Source organism: Giraffa tippelskirchi, chromosome 11, assembly GCF_054371585.1.
Source record: "Giraffa tippelskirchi isolate mGirTip1 chromosome 11, T2T-mGirTip1v1.2.pri, whole genome shotgun sequence".
Lineage (NCBI taxonomy): Eukaryota > Metazoa > Chordata > Mammalia > Artiodactyla > Giraffidae > Giraffa > Giraffa tippelskirchi.
Genome location: NC_137285.1, coordinates 26,966,806 through 26,987,058, shown reverse-complemented (window position 1 = coordinate 26,987,058; position 20,253 = coordinate 26,966,806). Strand labels below are relative to the sequence as shown.

Here is a 20,253-nt window from a genome sequence, read left to right as displayed (position 1 = left end):
TTCCATTTAAATCTTATTGACCAGATCTTGGGCACATGCCACTTCTAGCTGCAAGGTCAGCCCAGGGAGGCGAACACTTTAGCATTTTTTTTTCTATCCAAAACAAATTGTAGTTCTACTAATAAAAAAGGATGGAGAGAATAGATGCTAGCCGAGCAGCCATGGGGGTCTGCTGCTGGCCTTTTTCTTACAATTCCCCCGGCCCTCCCCTTCCCCTTTTCTCTTGTATGAGTTTCCTGGGGCTGCTACATAACAAATGACCACAAACAGGGTAGCTGTAAACATCAAGAATTTATCCTTTCCCTGTCCTAGAGGCCAGAAGTCTGAAATCAAAGTGTTGGCAGGTTGAATTCTCCTGGAGGTGCTGAGGCAGTATCTGTTCCAGGCCTCTCTCCAGCTTCTCTTGGTTCCTGGCAGTCCTGTTTCCCTGGCCATCCTTGGCTTGTAGGCACTTCACTCAGATCTCTGTCTCCCTCCTCATGTGGCTTCTCCTTCAGTAAGTGTCTCTCTGAACTATAAGGATGCTCATCGTTGGATTTGGGACCCACCTCATCCAGATGACCAGAGTCCTTACCTTAGTTAACGTCTGTGAAGACCCTGTTTCTGAATAAGGCCATGGTCACAGGTTCCCTCTGGACAGGGCTTTGGGGCCACCGTTCAACCCACCATCCCTGTCCATCCACCTAAACGGAGGGCACAAGCTCTTGACCCCTCAGGGCGCTGTGCAGAACCCACAGCAAGGGTGGGGCCGCGGCCCTCCCTATGTAGGGGTGGGGCCTAGGCTGCAGCCTGTGAAGAAGCAGACCTATGCAGCCATCCTGCCGGATCCTTCCAAAGGAGCGGGAGTCAGTCTTCCCACGGGACCTGCTTGCGCTGATTTCTACGAACACCACGTGGGGACTTGGCGTGCCCAAGTCCTCCTTGGTGTGCTTCTGGGACTTGATCCCCATGCTGGGCCCCGTGGTTCTTCCTGTTGGCTGCTCCCCTGCAGGGTCTGGGCTGTCTGCTGAAGGTTAGTGCCCGAGTTTCCTGAGGTGCATCCAGCCTCTGGGCACCCAAGAACCCAGGCTCCTGCACTCTAGCTGGCTACTCTGAGGTTCTGAGTTGCCCAGTGGCTGGAGTATCCCTCTGGACCCCAGGGTCAGGGTACCCGGGACAGGTGGACTCCAGGCCTGGCCCTGCCTCCACCTGGCTCCTGTGGCTTCTCAGCAGATGCCTTCCGCTCCCTCTCCCTGAACTTCTACATCTGACAGTCTGTGCCCCCACCATCCCTAGGGCACTGTGGTTCATGTGCGCTGACTGTAGACAAAAGTTGTTGGACTGCCCAGCCCAGGGCTCCTGGGGAGGACTTGTGAGAGCAGACCATCCCAAGATCCCAGTTCTGGGGGCCTCCCCACCCCCATGAGACTGCACTCCGGCAGGCAGGTCTCCACCCAGCTCTCTGCTTGGTCTCTTGCCCCATCCTGAGGATGTCAGGATGTCAGGCCTGGGGCAGAGGAGTGAGGAAGGGACCACCCAGGATGTGAACTTCTGTAGCTGTTACAGCGGCTTCTGTCATGTGCATTTCTCCACCGCTGCTGCGACAATTCATGGGCTAGGGGTTGCTTAAAACCACACAGATTTTTTTCTCTCACTGTTACAGAGATTGGGAGCCTAAGATGGGTTTCCCTGGGCTGAAATCGGGGTGTAGGTAGGGCCACACTCTCTGAAGGCTCCAGGGGGCTCCTTCCTGCCTCTCCCAGCTTCTTGGGGGCCTCGGTGTCCCTTCCTTTGTACCTTCGCTGCCAGCTAAGGCTCCATGCCACAGGCCTCCTCTCTGTGTCAGATTTCCCCCCACCCTCTCTGTTCAAGGACACTTGTGATGGCATTTGGGGCCCTCCTGGGCAACCCATCTATCTCTCATCTCAAGGGTCATACTTTAATCCCACCTGCAAAGTCCCATATAAGGCAATGTGTTCACATGTTCTGGGGATTAGAACCTGATACCTTTGGGAGACATTACTCAGCTCACCACACCCATCCCAGCTAACTAACAGACATAGACCCTATTTGTTAACTTAATGTGATTTTTTTCAAAATATGAATGAGTTACTGATATTTAGAGATATGAATGTGTACTGCTGCCTTCTCTCAGAAGTCTAGAAGGTCTAGTGTTTTTGGACCCATTAGAGCTGGAACAGTGGTTGCCGCACGTGGGGCGTGTGCACCCATTCACCCCATCCCCACCACTCCCTTTCGCCCTCTGACACATGCCAAGTGACCGTCCTATTTATCATTAACAGCCATTGTCACTTTTCTCAGGGCACAGGAGAAAGCGTCTGGGAAATGGGATCCAAACTCCTCTTAGCCACTCCCCCATCCCCACCCCTCACCCCCACTATCCTGCCTCCAAGTCAGTCCCCCCTCCCCTCACACTGCATGAATAGCATCTCACACCCATGCTCTGATAGAGCCGTCTCCTCCTCCCCGTGGCTCTTCCAAATTATCTCGTCTAATTAGAAAAGTGCATTCCCTCAGGTCACGGGAAAGGAACTTCCAATGATTACTCCATAAAAGTAGAATTGCTGTGGGCCTTCAGCAGTCTTTCACATCCGTGCATGATCTCTGTCAATTACAGCCGTGATGATGAATTTGAGAGGGGAGGGCCCTCTGGTTACCCCAATCCTGAAGTGGAAGCCACTTTTCCTCTGAAAAGTTCAATCTCTGCCTCGGAAACCAAATGCGTTTCACCAGAAGTGTCACCTTGGGCTCTGGACAAGAGCACCAGAGCAGAGAGAGTTCTGGATGCACACTCCATCTGCAGGGGCGTAGTGGGACTTTGGATTTGAAAAGGATCCACGAATTGTGCCTGCCCCCTCGGAGCTCAACCTTGATGACTTGCTTCCTTTAGTCCAGGACCCACCTCTGGTCCCTGCACCCGGGCTCCCAGTCATCTGGGCTTCTAGGAGAGCCACCCACCTACCAGGCCTCTGTATTGGGGCCTCAGGCACCTGTTCTGCCTTGGTGAGTCCAGCTCCTGTCTACCTGGGCTGAGCTGGAGCCCACCTGAACAGGTTACCCACCTGGGCTAGAGCCCAACCGAGTGGGCCACCTCCTTTTGTGTAGACAAAGACGGCCAGCACCTGGCACAGCTCTTGACATTTGAGACACATCATATATTTCTGATGAACGGATGAAGAAATAAATGGTACAACCACAAGATGAGATTTTAAGTTTGCAGCCATATAAAGTTACACTTTTGCAGAATTTTTAGTGACATAAGAAAATGCTTAAGATGTAGTGATAAGAACAGAACTGGACTTATATATACATCACTTGTATTTATTAAACTTGTTTGAAGCTATTATATGTAAACTTATAAAAATAATATAGGGCACTAAAATACTGATACTGGTTTTCCCAGTGGAGTGACATCCTGGGTGATTCTGTGTGTATATGTTTTCAGAATTTTCCACAATAAGTATTTATGACCTTTTCCATAAGAAGAAATGCACTTTCTAATTAGAAAAGTCAAAACAGATATTGCTGGCCACAATATAAAGCAAATCTAACCCTTCTGGAAAGTAATTCAGCACCAAGATCCACAAACATGTTTTATCCTTGACCCAGTAGTTCGATTTCTGAAACAAGAACATGATCCTAAATATGTAAAATAAGTAAATGTATAAGCATATAGGAACTGTTAAGTAAATGTTTAAATATCATGGTGGTTTAAAAGATGGTTATTAATTATAATTATTGTTGACTCACATATAACAGTGGGGGAGACACTGACAGTAACTTTATTCTTTTTCATATTTATTTATTCATGGGGTCTTAGTTGCATTAATACGAGACCTTTTGTGGTGGTACACAGACTCCTCAGTTGTAGCACAAGTGCTCCAGAGCTCTCAGACTTCAGTAACTGTAGCATGTGGGCTTTGTTGCTCCAAGGCAACTAAGCTGCCTTGTGGGATCTTAGTTCCTGGACCAGGGATCAAACCTACGTCCCTTGCATTAGCAGACCGATTCTTAACCAGTGGACCAACAAGGAAGTCCTGACAGTAACTTGAAGTGGCAGCAAAAGCAGGATGCAGCTTTGCCCCTGTGGTCCCCTGGCCCCTCTGCAAGGGCGGCGCAGAAGCTGGGAGCCAGCGGGTGCCCGGGAAGCCTTGTTCATCCTGGCGTTCCTGCTGAGCTGGAGAAGTTTCCTGAACGCCAGCTGGCAGCTCATTTTCTGAGTGAGATGTGATGCCCTACTGGGCGTGCAGAGGACTTCTGCGGATCCCCTGACCAGGCTTGTATTCAATCTAGATGCTGTGACATGGCCACACTGGTTATCCACCATCACTTTGTCGGTCCTCAAGCTATGCTAACTGTGAGTGTTCCCACCACCATCCTTACCTCCAACCCCAGCTGAGAGGGGAAAGGGCTGGCATCACCCCCATGGAGGGAGCCCTTTACCTGCCTGGAGGGGAATTATGCAGCCAGGAGTACCATGGACCAGCAGGTGCCCTTGAAGCCTTCTGTCACTCATCTGTAGTGAGGGCCCAGTGTTCACCAGCATGCTGTCCACCACCCTGGGCCAAGGGACAACCAGAGGCCCTCCACTAGCATATTGTCATGAGGGTGAATCCTTCCTGCCCAGGGTGTAGTGTAGCCCCTTCTTTCTTGAGACGGTAGTGATAGTTGTTGTTCAGTGGCTCAGTTGGGTCCAACCCTTTGAGACCGCGTGGCCTGCAGCACACCAGGCTTCCCTGTCCTTCACCATCTCCCTGAGTTTGCTCAATTTCGTGTCCATTGAGTCGGTGATGCTATCCACCCCTCTCGTCCTCTGTCGCCCCCTTCTCCTCCTGCCCTCAATATTTCCCAGGATCAGGGTCTTTTTAATGAGTTGGCTCTTCGCATCAGATGGCCAAAGTACTGGAGCTTCAGCTTCAACATCAGTCCTTCTGATGAACATTCAGGGTTGATTTCCTTTAGGGTTGACCGGTTTGATCTCCTTGCAGACCAAGGGACTCTCAAGAGTCTTCTCTAACACTACAGTTCAAAAGCATCAATTCTTTGGTGCTCAGCCTTCTTTATGGTCCAACTCTCACATCTATACATGACTACTGGAAAAACCATAGCCTTGACTATACGGACCTTTGTCGGCAAAGTAATGTCTCTACTTTTTAATGCGCTGTCTAGGTTTGTCATAGCTTTTCGTCCAAGGAGCAGGTGTCTTTTATTCTCATGGCTTCAGTCACCATCTGCAGTGATTTTGGAATAGTAATAATTGTAATTAAAATGTCCCTGGTGTCAAAATGAAAAGCAGGTGGTCTTTATGAGTCCTCTCTAAGATGCTTCTTTGAGATACTCAGAAGTTTAGAGCATGTGGCTAAGAGGCTGGGTGGCCAGGGAGAGCCTCGGGGCTCTCTGTGAAGTGGGCAGAATGAAAACACTCGGCACAGAAGGGCCCATGGGGGCTAAAGGAGACACATGTGGGCCACACATGTCATGGTCCGGCCACCACAGCGCTGGGCCCAGAAATGCAGAGAGGATGGTGGCTTTTGTTTGTCTCATTTGTCCAGATTGTCTGAAAAGTTGTCTGACAGAAGTTTCAAAGGCTGAGCTAATGAATGCAAATTTCCCATTGTTCTCAAAATCACATCTATTCAAGGATGAAATGAGAAGCTTGGGTCACCCTCCCCTGGAGGAGGAAGGTGAGGATTTCAAACAGGAAAAACCACCCCTCCGCTCTTGTTAAGGAAGCCCAGCGCCTCTGAATCTGCACCTGCATCGGCACAGATCAGCCGGACAACAGGCTGAGCGGCTGTGGGATGTGACTGTTGCTCCACCCCAGCACGGCCGGTTCTCGGGATCCATGTCCCAGCCGGTGGGGTGAGGTTGCATCTGTGTGTAGGTTTCCTGGTGCCACTCTGACAAAGTGCCACAAACCCAATGGCTGAAGCAACAGACGTTGTCCTCTCACAGTCCAGGAGGTCAGATATCTGAAACCAAGGTGTCAACAGGGCTGAGATCCCTCTGAGCCTCCAGGGGTAGATCTGTTGCAGAAAGGGGGACCCCTTCCATGGCCTGAGAGTGGGCTCTTGTCTAGCCCCCAGATATGAATTGTCCAAGGAGACACAAGTGCTGGCAAAGCAAGAGACTTTATTGGGAAGGGGTGTTTGGGCAGAGAGCAGGAGGGTCAGGGAACCCAGGAGGACTGTTCTGCCACATGGCTCCCAGTCTCGGGTTTTGTGGTGATGGGATTAGTTTCCATGTTGTCTTTTGCAAATTATTCTGACTTAGGGTCCTTCCTGGTGGCGCACGTGTCACTCAGCCAAGATAGATGCCAGTGAGAAGGGTCCTGGGAGGTGGTAGGAGACATGGTGTCACCTTTTGACCTTTCCTGAACTCTTCTGGTTCCGTACAGTTCAGTTCAGTTCAGTTCAGTCACTCAGTTGTGTCTGACTCTTTGCGACCTCATGGACTGCAGCATGCCAGGCTTCCCTGTCCTTCACCATCTCCCAGAGCTTGCTCGAACTCGTGTCCATAGAGTTAGTGATGCCATCCAACCATCTCATCCTCTGTTGTCCCCTTCTCCCCCTGCCTTCAATCTTTCCCTGCATCAGGGTCTTTTCCAACGAGTCAGTTCTGGTTGGAGGTGGCTTATCAGTTCTGTGTTCCTTACCAGGAAGGACCTCCTATCGTAAAATAACTCATGCAAATGGTTACTGCGATGCCTGGCCAGCATGGGCAGTTTCAGTCAGTGTTTCCCCTAACAGATCCTTCCTGCCTCTTCCAGCTCCTGGCGGCCCCAGGTGTCCTGGGCTTGTGGCCACATCACTGCTGTCGCCACTTCTGCTGTCACGTGGCCATTGTCTCCGTGTGTGTCCAAAATTCCATTTTATATAAGAGTCCTAGTCATTGGGGCCTCATTCAGGATGACCTCATCATAACTACATCTGTAAAGATCCTCTATCCAAATAAGGTCGCACCTACGGGTCTGCAGGGTCAGGACCTTAGTGTATCTTTGAGGAGGGGGCCACGGTTCAACCCACAACCACCTCAGAATCTGGTCTTTTGCTTTTTCAGGGGCCCTCGAACCAAGGACAACTAATTGGAACAGGAGCCCCCCGAGGCAGGGCAGGAAGGAGGGCGCCTGGCTGTCCCCCCACCACCACTCCTACCCCTTGTGTTGTTTACTTGGTGGGACTGGGAGTTGGCAGATGTGAGGAGGAAAACCCAGGGCAGATGTGACTCTAGGAGGCCTTGGCAGGCCCTACCTGACCATGGGTTCAGGGAAATGTGGGCCTCAGATCCCGCAGTAACGGCTGAGCCATCTTTAATCTTTACAATTTTCCTCTCTCTCCGTTTGCCCTCATTTCCTGGGGGTATCAATCAATCCTGCCTCTTTAGAAGGAATTCTTTGTGAGAAAAGATGTGAGTCAATGCTGGGATGTGAGAAAAGAGGGGAGATGAGAGCTCCGGGAACCCTGCAGGGAAGCACCGATGTGCGTGACTTTCCTTTAAAGCAAAATCGGATCCATGGGTTTTCAATCAGGGGAGCTGTGACAGATGTCTCCTGATCCAGAGAACTGTGATGAGGACTATCAGAGACCCGAGGCTGGCGGGGTTGCCTCCCTGAGGGGGTGGAGGGGTGCTCTGGAGGGACAGCCTCTCAGAGCCCCTGCAGCCTCCCCTGAGTCTGCCATCAGCAGGCCCAAGAGGGCCCAGGGCGAGGCCCAGAAGTTATCCACCCAGGACCCTACCCTGACTCTTAGCCCCTCCAGAGCCCAGAAGCAGTGTCTGTACATTGTTCCTGTCTGCAGTGCATCATGTACCCTTGAAAAGGTGAAAGGTCATGAGCCCCTGTTCCACACATGGCAGAGGTCCTCCACGTGGGATCCTCAGCCAGCAGCATCAGCACCCCCTGGGGGCTTCTCAGAGATGCCAGCTCTTTGGCCCACCTGGACCTGCAGAATCAGACACTTTGGGTGGGTCCCTGCAGCCTGTGTCCTCCAGGGGGCGCTGCTCTAGATTGATAACCGCTATTCTAGGGCAGCTGCTCCTCCCTCCTCCAGGGCCCAGTCTCAGGGGTGTGCACCCATGGAGCTGGCTTGCTGGTTCGCTGCACACCCTATATGCTGGGCTCAGTCACTCCTTCTCCATTCACTCTACCAGCTTATGTTCCCTCCAAGCTCCATAGCTCTTGGGAGATGAGCAAAGAAGAACGCAAGCAAGGCTCCTGGAGCTCTGGTTCCAACTGTGACCATGTCCAGCTGGTCCCATCAGCATGTCCACAGTGGAGGCTAAAATATTGTCAACTAAAAAAAAATGCACAACATGAGAGTTGCGAATTAAGTTTTATTTGGGGGACAAAATGAGGACTTCAGCCTGGGAGACAGCACCTCTGATAGCTGTGAGAAAACTGTTCAAAAGATAGGGGAGAAAGACAGTATATATATATATATGTATAGATAAGATTAGAAAAGGCAGAGGAACCAGAGATCAAATTGCCAACATCCACCAGATCATCGAAAAAGGAAGAGAGTTCCAGAAAAACATCTACCTCTGCTTTATTGACTATGCCAAAGCGTTTGACTGTGTGGATCACAATAAACTGTGGAAAATTCTGAAAGAGATGGGAATACCAGACCACCTGACCTGCCTCTTGAGAAACCTATATGCAGGTCAGGAAGCAACAGTTAGAACTGGACATGGAACAACAGACTGGTTCCAAATAGGAAAAGGAGTACGTCAAGGCTGTATATTGTCACACTGCTTATTTAACTTATATGCAGAGTACATCATGAGAAACGCTGGGCTGGAAAAAGCACAAGCTGGAATCAAGATTGCCGGGAGAAATATCAATAACCTCAGATATGCAGATGACACCACCCTTATGGCAGAAAGTGAAGAAGAACTAAAGAGCCTCTTGATGAAAGTGAAAGAGGAGAGTGAAAATGTTGGCTTAAAGCTCAGCATTCAGAAAACTAAGATTCATGGCACCCGGTCCCATCACTTCATGGCAGATAGATGCAGAAACAATGAATACAGTGAGAGACTATTTTGGGGGGCTCCAAAATCACTGCTGATGGTGATTGCAGCCATGAAATTAAAAGATCCTTACTCCTTGGAAGGAAAGTTATGACCAACCTAGACAGCATATTAAAAAGCAGAGACATTACTTTGTCAACAAAGGTCCATCTAGTCAAGGCTATGGTTTTTCCAGTAGTCATGTATGGATGTGAGAGTTGGACTATAAAGAAAGCTGAGCGCCAAAGAATTGATGCTTTTGAACTGTGGTGTTGGAGAAGACTCTTGAGAGTCCCTTGGACTGCAAGAAGATCCAACCAGTACATCCTAAGGGAGTTCATTGGAAGGACTGATGTTAAAGGTGAAACTCCAGTACTTTGGCCACCTGATGCGAAGAACCGGCTCATGTGGAAAGACCCTGATGCCGGGAAAGATTGAGGGCAGGAGGAGAAGGGGACAACAGAGGATGAGATGATTGGATGGCATCACCAACTCAATGGACAAGAGTTTGGGTGGACTCTGGGAGTTGGTGATGGACAGGGAGGCCTGGCGTGCTGTGGTTCATGGGGTCGCAAAGAGTTGGATACAACTGAGCGACTGAACTGAAACTGAAATATATATATGATTTTGGTGAAGGGGAAATACATGCTGTCAAGCACATATTTTTCCAGAAAGTTTCTGCTGGTCTCATGAAGTTTCTACTGGTCATGAGAAACCATGAAGGATCTTAATGCATTTTTAGATATGGGGAGATAGAAGAATTTGGCTCATAAAATCAGCTCATGAGAATATCTAAGTATCTGAAGACCTGTCCTGCCAGTTCTCCCCTCACTCAAGCACAGAGTGCCTCATCTCTGCTCTCCACCCTGAAGTCCTTTCAGGGTTGTTGAAGGTCAGCAGCTGCAGCAGCACATGACTTAATCCTTGTAGAGGTAGCTGGCAAGTGCCCATGGCAAGTGCCAACTTGAAGCTGACAATATCGAAGGGCAGCCCCGCCCTGATATTCACAGATTCTGCATTTGTGAGCCCACTTGCTCAGTAAATTTTATTTATAACCCCCAAATCAACACGCATGGTGCTTTTGCGATCATTTGTGGATGTGGGCACCTGGCAGATGGCTGATTCAGGGAGTAAAGACATGGAGAGTTTTCTGAGAGGGGGGATCCTCACAGCAGGGATTCCTTGAATCCTGCACCCCAGGCACCTTGGTCTAGTCCCAGCCCTGCTGTGAGGAGAATCTATGAGAGGAACCTGGACCCCATCCCATAGGCAGGGGTTTGGAAGCTCTTGAGAGGCAGCAACACATAGCAGGAAAGCACCTTCCTATGGTGCCACATTGCCTGCCTGCAGATGCTGGTTCTGGTGCTTGCAAACTGTGTGACCTTGAGCAGGACACTTGACCTCTCTGTGCCTCAGTTAACTCATCTGCAAAATAGGGTGAATTATAGCCCTACCTCACAGGGGTGTTCTGGGAAATGAATGTGCTCATATCTAAAAGATACATGCTACCTGACTGTTACTGTTATCATCCTTATGTTTGTTGTTGTTTAGTCACTAAGCCATGTCCAACTCTTTTGCAACCCCATGAACTGTAGCCCACCAGCCCCTTCTGTCTATGGGATTTCCCAAGCAAGAATATTGGACAAGTGTGTGTTAGTCACTCAGTCGTGTCCGACTCTTTGCGACCCCATGAACTGTAGCTCACTAGGGTCCTCTGTCCATGGGGTTCTCCAGGCAAGTTACTGGAGTGGGTTGCTAGTCCCTTCTCCACGGGATCTTCCAAACCCAGAGATCAAACTTGGGTGTTCTGCATTGCAGGCAGATTCTCTACCAACTGAGCCACCAGGGAAGCCCACGAATATTGGAACAGGTTGCCATTTCCTTCTACTTTCACCCTATAATACTGTACAGAAAGCCAAGATGCAGGGACTTCCTTGGAGGTCCAGTGGCTAAGAATCTGCCTTCCAATGCAGGGGACGTGGGTTCAATCTCTGTTCGGGGAACTAACGTCCCACGTGCCTTGTGGCAACCAAGCCCCTGCACCATGACTAGAGAGAAGCCCTCTAGATGAAATGAAAGATCCCACGTGCCACAACAAAGACCTGACACAACCAAATAAATAAATGTTTTTTAAAAAAGAAAGTCAAGATGCAAACCAAAAAAAAAAATGCAAACAAAAATATGCATACTTGGGGGAAATCAACAGAATGTCAGAAAAAGCCATCAATACTGTCTTGACATTTGAAAATTCTTCACTAGGTGCAAGAGTGCAGTTAGTGATAGAATTCCACTTTGGTCCTCATGGTCCCTCATTGCCTGGCTCCACAGAGAATAATATCTACATCATCACCATGTGGCAAATGTGGCCTCCTCTCTCGTTTTAGAATCAACACATGGACCAATCTGTGGAAAGCTTGTTCGCTGTTACAGAGCAAAATGTAGATGTTACAAATGGTCTTTTTTAAAAAAATATTTATTTATTTGGCTTCACTGGGTCTTCGTTGCTGCATGGGGGATCAAGTTCCCTGATCAGGGACCAAACCTAGGCCCCCTGCATTGAAAATGTGGAGTCTCAGCCACTGGACTACTAGGGAAGCCCTCAGATGATTTTTGACACCATAAAAGTGATGGCAGAGCCAAATGGAAGATGTAGAGAGAGGTATGTTAAGGTCTTTTCTGTTTTTTGCAATTCAACATTTTATGTATTTATTTTTATTGTGGTCAGAACATTGAACATGAGATCTGCTTTTTTAACACATTGATTGTTTTTTTTTACATGGGAGTGTGGCTGAATACAAAGCTGTGTTGGTTTCAAGTGTACAGCCAAGTGAATCATTAACATGTTTTTAAGTGCACAATGCGGTATTGCTAACTAGGCACAGTGTTCTGTGTTCTGCAGTAGACCTCCAAGTTTGTTCAGATGTATATGTATATATATCCCTCTCTCCCTGAAACAAATATATATAACTGAAACTTTATACCCATTGGACAGCAACCCTGGGAGTATGCTAATTTCTCATCTAACCTGGTAGGGAGTCCATAGACAGCAGCTAAAGTTGATATTTCCTGAAATAGATTCTTAAGTGTTCCTTTTAAGGTCACAAAAGTAACCATGAGAATAACTAAAAATAATAACATAACTAAGAAAAATCAAGGGGGGGAGGAAGGGGGACAGGGATGTAGGCGGTAGGACTAAACCCTCATCTTTCATGCCAGGAAGTCAAGGGAAATTGTCTCAGGCTGACAAAGCAAGAACTAGACCCATAAAATTATTATGCGTGTCTGCAGTGGACAAAATGAGAAAGCCTAAAACCAGAAGAAAATTATTTCCTTTGAAGAGAGGGAGACAGCACAGGAAACGTTAAGTCCTCGTTTTATAACTTTCTGGATGGTTTGAATTTTTCAGTGTGTGCTTTCTGCTTTTGTAAGCGGAAGCTGGTGTGAAGGAGCCTGGCTGCACTGTCAGGGCCAGACTGCAGCGGGTGGCCCCACCCTGGCCCCCTTACACGCAGTCTCTGGCCCCCATGAGCTGTGAGACTTTCTCTTTAGGTCTGGAAGTACATGTGCCAGTGGGAGACATCTATTTACAGACCTTTCAAAGAAAACTGCAAGTACAGTACAGACATTTAAAAACAGCATGATTATATATATTTTGCAGTATTAAAATAACTGGAAGGGATTTGCATCATGTGATTTTTCAATTTCACATCCAACAAGTATCCTTCAATTCAACATAGATACCAATGCTACATTTGTCATTTAAAATGGACTATTCCGGATCATGGGAGGTCCTTGGAGCCTATGGCCATGGCTCTGGTGAGCACAGGAGCCCCTTAGGTGTATGGAGGAGCGAGGTCAGCCCCCCACATTCCTGCCCTCGTTGGGAAGTGTTAAAAGATAAACTGAGGCAGATTACAAATCTTAAGATTATATTTGGCCTGAGGAATTCCCTGTTGGTCCAGTGGTTAGGGCTCCATGCTTCCACTGCAAAGGGTGCTGGTTTGGTCCCTGGTTGGGGAACTAAGATCCTGAATGCCACTGGATCAAAAAAAGAAAAAAGATCATGTGTGGACAAAAATTGACTGGAATTCCAGGGACAACCTCCAACAGGAAGTGGTAGAGCGCCCCACCCCCAGGAGCTGGAGAAAGTATAGAGAAAAAGTGTAGAAGCAAAGGAGGTTGTTGACTGGTAGGGCTTAAAGCCCAGCTTTGTGTAGTTAGCTGTGATTGGCTGTGTGTGATTGGGATTTCCATTTCCTAACCTTGAGGCATTCACAGGCTTAGGTTTGGGTTTACTTGTATAGGCACCATGCATTAGACCCGCTCAGCCAAGTGGACTTCTTGTGTAATTAATTTAAAACCTTAAGGAGGGAGTGGGCATCACAAGGGAAGAACCTGATATCCAGTGTGGAGCAGCGTGTGACATCAGTGTTAGATATTTCTCCGAGTTTGTACTTCTAGTGGCCTGAACTAAGACCAGAAACTTCCCTGTGAAAGCAAATAAATGCATTTCCGGGATGGGAGTTCACTTCAACTCTTTCTGTCTTAAGCTTCTGCTCCCTGGACCTCATTCTCAAAGCCAAGATGCCCCACAGTCGTCCATCCCAGGCAGAGCAAGGTGTGTGGTCCTTGCCTGGTGGTCACTGCTCTGGTCCCTGATTCCCCCTGGGATGATGTCTCCTCTGCTGGCACAAGTGGCCAAATAGAACATTCCAGAAGACCACTCCCCTGGCTTGTCCTTCTCAGGCACTCACAGGTCCTTGGCTCAGGTAAGCAGAGGAGACTCTTTGGCATGTGGAAGATGGAGGTCAGCCCTCTCCCAATCCCTGCCCTGGTCACCCCAGGAGGGTTCCTTTTCAGCAAGTGCTACCCTCATCCTGGAGGTCTCCTGGTGTCACCATAGAGTAGCTTCATCTGTTCTTGAACTTTAGTAATGTCAACTTTAAAAAAATGCACAGCATGAGAGTTGCAAGTTAGGTTTTTATTTGAGGCAGAATGAGGACTGCGACCCAGATAGAGCACCTCATATACCTCTGAGAAACTGCTCCAAGGAGGTCGTGGGGAAAGACAGTATATATGTGATTTTTGGTGAAGGGCGAGTACAGGCAATCAAGCACTTATTTTTTTTGTAGGAAGTTTCTGCTTATCTCATGAAGCTTCTGCTAGTCCCAAGGAACAGTCGCCACCATGAAGGATTTTAGTGCTTTTGAGGAGATACAAGAGTTGGGCTCATAAGATCAGCTCCTGAGAATATCTAACTGTCTGAAGAACTGTCCTGCTGGTTTTCCCAGAGCCCAGAGTGTTGAGGCAGTCTAAACACAGATTGGAAAAGAAATTCCAGACACAGAGCATTTCAGAAGGGAGTGAGTTTATTAAGAATAAAGAACAGAGATAATGTGGGTACTGTGAGTGTAGTGGGCCAACCTCCTGACAGACCTGGGAGAGTCGACAGTTTTCATGAGTTAATAGCCAATTTTTATAGCCTCAAGACAAAGAAAATGCCTGCTGGAAGGTTGGCATCAGGTAATTGGTTAGGGGGCTATAGGGTGGGTACCAGGATGGGCACTTTTGCCTAATTTGGGGTCAGGAAGCCTGCTGGTGGTGATCAGGGGGCTTTCGGTAAATTGCAAAGGGGGTTCAGTCAGTTCCAGAGAGGACCTTGTTTCTGGGCTTTGCTTATGTGGTCTTGGGGCAGGACTCAACCCAGAGTGCCTTGTTTCTGTCCTCCACCCTTAACTCCTTCAGGGGGAAGGAAGGTCAGCAGCTACAGCAGCACATGACTTAATCCTTGTAGAGGTAGATGGCAAGTGCCCATGGCAAGTGCCAATCTGTAGTTGACAGTAAATAGAATTGTACTTACGTTTTCCTCTGTGTCTTGGGAGGCTTCTTGCTCAACAATACTTTTGAGACTCATCCAGGTTGTTGCATATTTGGTAGTTCCTTCCTTTCCATCCCAAAGTAGCATTGCATTGTGTGGATGTACAGTTAGTTGGAATTACGAAGATCAACAATATTAAGGATTGGGAGCAGCTGCTTTACATTTTTAAAAAAACCAATAGAGTTCACTTCTTCGAACAGTTTTGGGTTTGCAGAAACACTGAGTCGAGAGTACAGAGAGTTCCTGTATAGCCCCTCCCCCGACTCAGTTTACCCTGTTATTCAAACCTTGCATTAATGTGGTATGTTTGTTACAATTAATGAACCTACATTGACGCATCCTAATTACTCAAAGTCCATAATTTACATGAGAGTTCACTCTTGGTGCCCTACTTGCTCTGGGTTTGAACAAATGTATGTTAACACGTATCCATCATCATAGAAAGTTTCGCTGCCCTAAAAATTCTCTGTGCTTTGTCTGTTCATTCCTACCCTGAAACCTTGGCACTGGTCCTTATACTGTTCCCATAGCTTTGCCTTCCTGCAATGTCCTATAGTTGGAATCCTGCAATACATGAGGAATTGGCTGTGTTTGCATCTGAAAGAAAGGGGCTGTCAGGGCGAGGCCGGGAAGAGGGTGGGGGAGGGACATGGTAGGGCTTGGGACTTGCCTGAAGCCCCCTTTTCTCCCACCAGGTCTTGCCAAGCCCATTGGTCTGGTGGAGGGGCCAGGAGGCCTGGGCCAGGGCGGCATGGCGGCCACCCTGCGGGACGACAGCCAGGAGACAGAAGGCAAGTTTGAGGAATATGGGTACAACGCACAGCTCAGCGACCGCATCTCCCTGGACCGCACCATCCCGGACTACAGGCCCAAAAAGTGAGTGTGCGCCCCCTCCCACAGGCACTTCCAGGCAGCACCCCTGCAGGCCTGGGCTCCTGGCACCCAGACATTTACAGGGCAGAGCAGAGGGAAGGGCGCCCTGGCCGGCAGGGCCCTCTCCATCTGCCTTCTCCAGGTTCTCTGCCCTCGGCGTCCTGCCTCCTGTGCCCTGGGTGTCCTCTGCAGGTGCCCACCACAGGACTGAGTCTGGACCTTCCCAGAAAGCTGGGCCTCACCAGTTGATGCTCCAGGGGCCACCACTTTAGATGACACAAGTAACCAGTGACACAAGCTTGAAGCATCAGACTCTGCCAAGTACATTTGTCCTCCCTGCTTTTGGTCCAGGAACTGCGATGGTGGGTAGAGATTCTGCCTGAAATGAGCCTTGCCTGTGTCTAAAAGATATTCCCATGTCTGTCAGTTGCCTGTAAACCCCAGGCCCACTGATCCCCAAAGCCACAGCAGTTGAGTCAGAAAAGTCAGACCCACGGATGGCTATGGCCTTGCCTTCCGGTCCCTTGACCAATTCCTGGTCTCAGACCACTGCATCCTGTACTAAAGCTCACTAGGTCCTTTGGCAGAGGCGAGATTGGAACAAAATGCCATACTGAGTGGACCTCATTGCTTTAATAAATCAGCCAAGCAGGGTGGCACTGGGCACGGATGAAGAGTTTGGCCAGGCTCCTTGCTGTGGCTCCAGCCACAGCTGGGAACCTAGAACAAGCAGAACACTTTCAGCCACACCTTTCCGGCAGAGACTGGAGTTTAGGCCTGGGCTGGGCTGAACATCCGTGTAGTCAGAGTTGACACTCTGGGTCCTGAGTTGGTGACAGGCCGCGCCTTGGCCTCTGAAGCAGTGTCTCAGGAAAGGCAGATGGGGGATGGAGGTGTGTCTACTTTTAGTTCCTGTCTTGGTGTACCCCTCTTCCTTCTGTGGCCTCTGAGACAGGACTCTGGTTTGGAATGTGGTCCCAGAAACTCTTCTCAGATGGCTCAATGGTAAAGAATCTGTCTGCCAATGCAGGAAATGCAGGAGACATGAGTTTTATCTCTGGGTCAGGAAGATCCCCTGGAGAGGGAAATGACAATCCATTCCAGTATTCTTGCCTGGGAAATCCCATGGACAGAGGAGCCTAGCAGGCAATAGTCCACTGGGTTGCAGAGTCTGATGACTTAGCAACTGAGCACACACACACACCCAGAAGCCCTGGGAGGGAATGGGAAGGCTGACAGGGAAGGGCTGGACCCTGAGAGGGTGCTTCATTGTTGTGGGTTCAGGTGGACGGTGGCAGATCAGTTCCACTGGGGATGGGGGCAGCTATGGAGTTAGCCTTGGGGTTACCCCAGCCCAGGGAGGACCAGGAAGCGGTTCTCATAGACTCCTCATTCATCCAAACTTGAGGGCTTGCTACAGGAGCAGTGAGGTGAGATGCCCAGAGACCAGTTTTCCGGGTGCGTGGGGCAGGCTGGTGTGAGCACGCGGCCACAGCAGGGAGTGCTGGGGCCTGGGAAGTGGTAAACAGCCTGTCTGCCCCATTCTGATTCCATGTACTAGCCCCACCCTGTCCCTTAGATGTGCAAGCGTGTTCCGTGGACAGCCTGGAGCCACACGGTGGGAGATTAGGCTCCCTTGTGACTCCATCCCTAAGAAAGCCCCCTTCTGTCCCGGTTACAGTCAGAGAGCCTAGAGCGGGCGGCTCCCACCTGCTCCACCACGCGCTGCAGGTGATGGTGCTTATTTTATTTTCATCACATTTATTTTCATGGTTACCACTGAAATAGCACGAGTAGTGCCTCTTTCCATTTGCAGGGATGACATAAAGGTCCCCTTTTGAATAGAAAGTGCATTTAGGTGTAAAAAGCCCAATTTGGAGAAACATCCTAAGTAAATAATAAGGCAGGGGGTGCTGAGATTGACAGCAGACAGGCACGACCTGAATGAGTCAGGTTTGGGAAGCGCCAGTCTGTGTTCTCAGAGAAGGCAATGGCACCCCACTCCAGTACTCTTGCCTGGAAAATCCCATGGACGGAGGAGCCTGGTAGGCTACAGTCCATGGGGTCGCTAAGAGTCGGACACGACTGAGCGACTTCACTTTCAGTTTTCCCTTTCATGCACTGGAGAAGGAAACGGCAACCCACTCCAGTATTCTTACCTGGAGAATCCCAGGGACGGCGGAGCCTGGTGGGCTGCCGTCTATGGGGTCGCACAGAGTCGGACACGACTGAAGCGACTTAGCAGCAGCTGCAGCAGCAGTCTGTGTTCTGAGGGTGCGTGAGCGCGCGCATGTGCATGCGCAAGAACGTGTGTGAGTGCTCATGTGTTCCAGTGTGCGTCGATTTCTGAAAGCCACCCCCTCCACTCCTCAATTGTGTCCTGACTTTCGGAGAATGACCCCAGTTATCCAGTCAGCAGAATCAGCACAGCTGCTGGAATTTAGCACCATTCTTGGCTCTGAGCCCCTGGGCAGCCATGATGCCATTTGGAGGACCCCCAAGGCCAGCTTCAATAACTCACTAAAGGACCCGCAGGGCTCAGAAGAGCTGTTACACGTGTGGTGCAGCTTGTTGTCACTGAAGGACAGCAGGAAGGAGTCCCAGATGCCCCTCAGAGCCGCGGGGCTCCTGGGGACCGTGCCAGATTCTCCCCACAGTGAGGTGTGAGCGCACTGTGATGTATTGCCACCAGGGGCGTCCTTGGTGTCTGGGTTTTTACTGGCTGACCTCAGTCTCCAAACTCCTGCAGAGGTCAAGCTGAGGCCCCACATGAACTTGCTTGCAGCAAAGATTACCCTGCGAGGCTCCAGGCCTCCAGGTGAAGGATAGCGAGGCTCCAGGCCTCTCATGAGGCAGGATGTTACAAGGGCTCAGAGGTCACCTCCCAGGAAGTACAGGGCGTGGACAAGCCAGACTGCCTCCTGTGACCTCTCCCCGTGCACGTGGTCCTAGTGGGGACACCTCAGCTGACTTGGCTCAGCAGTGGCGCCATGCTCCACCTCCCTGTGTCACATGGCATATCGGGTCACAGCACCCGGTTCCTGTGACTCCGGGGAACTTGCAGCCACTGGACGTGGGTCAGAGAGGTAGGAGGGTGTTCGTTCCCCTGCTGCATCTCTTCCTTCACCTCATAGCATTCGTTGTCATGACTGAAGAAAGCCCTTTCCTACCCTGTTTCCCAGTTACCATATCCTTTCTGTGGTTCTGTGGAACCTTCTACAACCCTTCCACGCTGCTTCTGCATGGCTGTACCCCTTGCCCAATAGGTATCGGCTTGTGTCCAGTCACAAAGAAGTTACGGCGGTGCTGAAGCTTCTGTGATCCCCTGAATTCTCCCAGGGCCTGTTTTCCGAGTAGTCCCAGCCCTCAGGGCTCAGGGTGACTGGACCTCTGGCATTCCAGCCCCCAACCCCGGCCCTGTGCCAAGGGCAGGGGTCTCCCAATGGTCTTGCTACGTCTCCAAGCTTCACAGAGCAGTGGCAGTTATAGAACAGATGCGAGTCTGCCTGTAACAGACTCGTCCTTTGCCTCCTCCAAATCTACTTCTCTTTCTTTGGGTAGTAGCTCCCAGTTCAATGTGGGGACCAATGGAAACGTCCCACTCCTGCTGGAGGGTGGGTCACATGACCCAGGGCTAAGCCAATCAGAGCTTATGGTCAACCAGCCACAGTGATTGGATCAGGAAGATCACATGGTCTAGGCCGGTTGAGAGTGCGTCTTGGAATTACTTGAGGCCGTGAGGGAAAAGTCGAGCTTTCCCCCCTAAAGTAAAACTGCAAGTTTAGGAGCCTGGGGAGCTACACCATATTATCATCAGGAAGGAACAGCTTGAGCTCCCAGGGCTCACCTGCGAAACCCAAGAGAAAAATCCATTGCAGGGCATGGCAGAGCTGGGAGGTGGAGAGGAACTGGGTTCTAGTGTCATGCTATGAGCACCTGGATCCAGCTGTCCCTGAATCCACTTGCAATAAATTACAAATAAATTAAAAAATAAATCCTCTAGACTCTGCAGTAAATTAGAATATGCACACGAATTCATTGTTGTTTTAGTTACTAAGTCACGTGAAAGTCTTTTCAACTGCAGGCTCCTCTGTCTATGGGATTTCCCAGGCAAAAATACTGGAGTGGGTTGCTATTTCCCTCTCTAGGCTGGTCTTCCTGGCTCAGAGATCAAATTCACGTCTCCTGCTTGGCAGGTGGATTCTTTACACCTACACGTGTATATATAAATTTTTTGCTTAAGCAAATTTGCATTGGCCTTTCTGCTTTTTAAGCGGAAAGTGCTCCATCTGATGTGTGTGGTGTGTCACTGCACATCCTCCTGTCCTCAGAAGCATCTCCCGGGTCTTGCTGGGCCTGGGATTTGCTCCAGCAGCAGCAGCAATTCTGACTTTCCCTTTGAGGATTCAGACCCGCCCTCCCCTCACAGAGCAGACGGGCCACCTGTGAGGAACCTCAGTCTGCCAAAATAAAAACTGACAGAGCGATCAATCCCAGTT

General features: G+C 49.7%; 1 protein-coding gene across 1 annotated transcript in view; it reads left to right on the top strand.

Annotated features, from left to right (window-relative positions):
• GALNT9 (polypeptide N-acetylgalactosaminyltransferase 9) overlaps nt 1–20,253 on the top strand; it is a 114,150-nt gene that overhangs the window by 19,171 nt on the left and 74,726 nt on the right. The window contains exon 2 of the mRNA XM_081541769.1: nt 15,577–15,757. Within this exon, the coding sequence (XP_081397895.1) occupies nt 15,577–15,757 (181 nt within the window). The remainder of the gene's footprint in view (nt 1–15,576; nt 15,758–20,253) is intronic.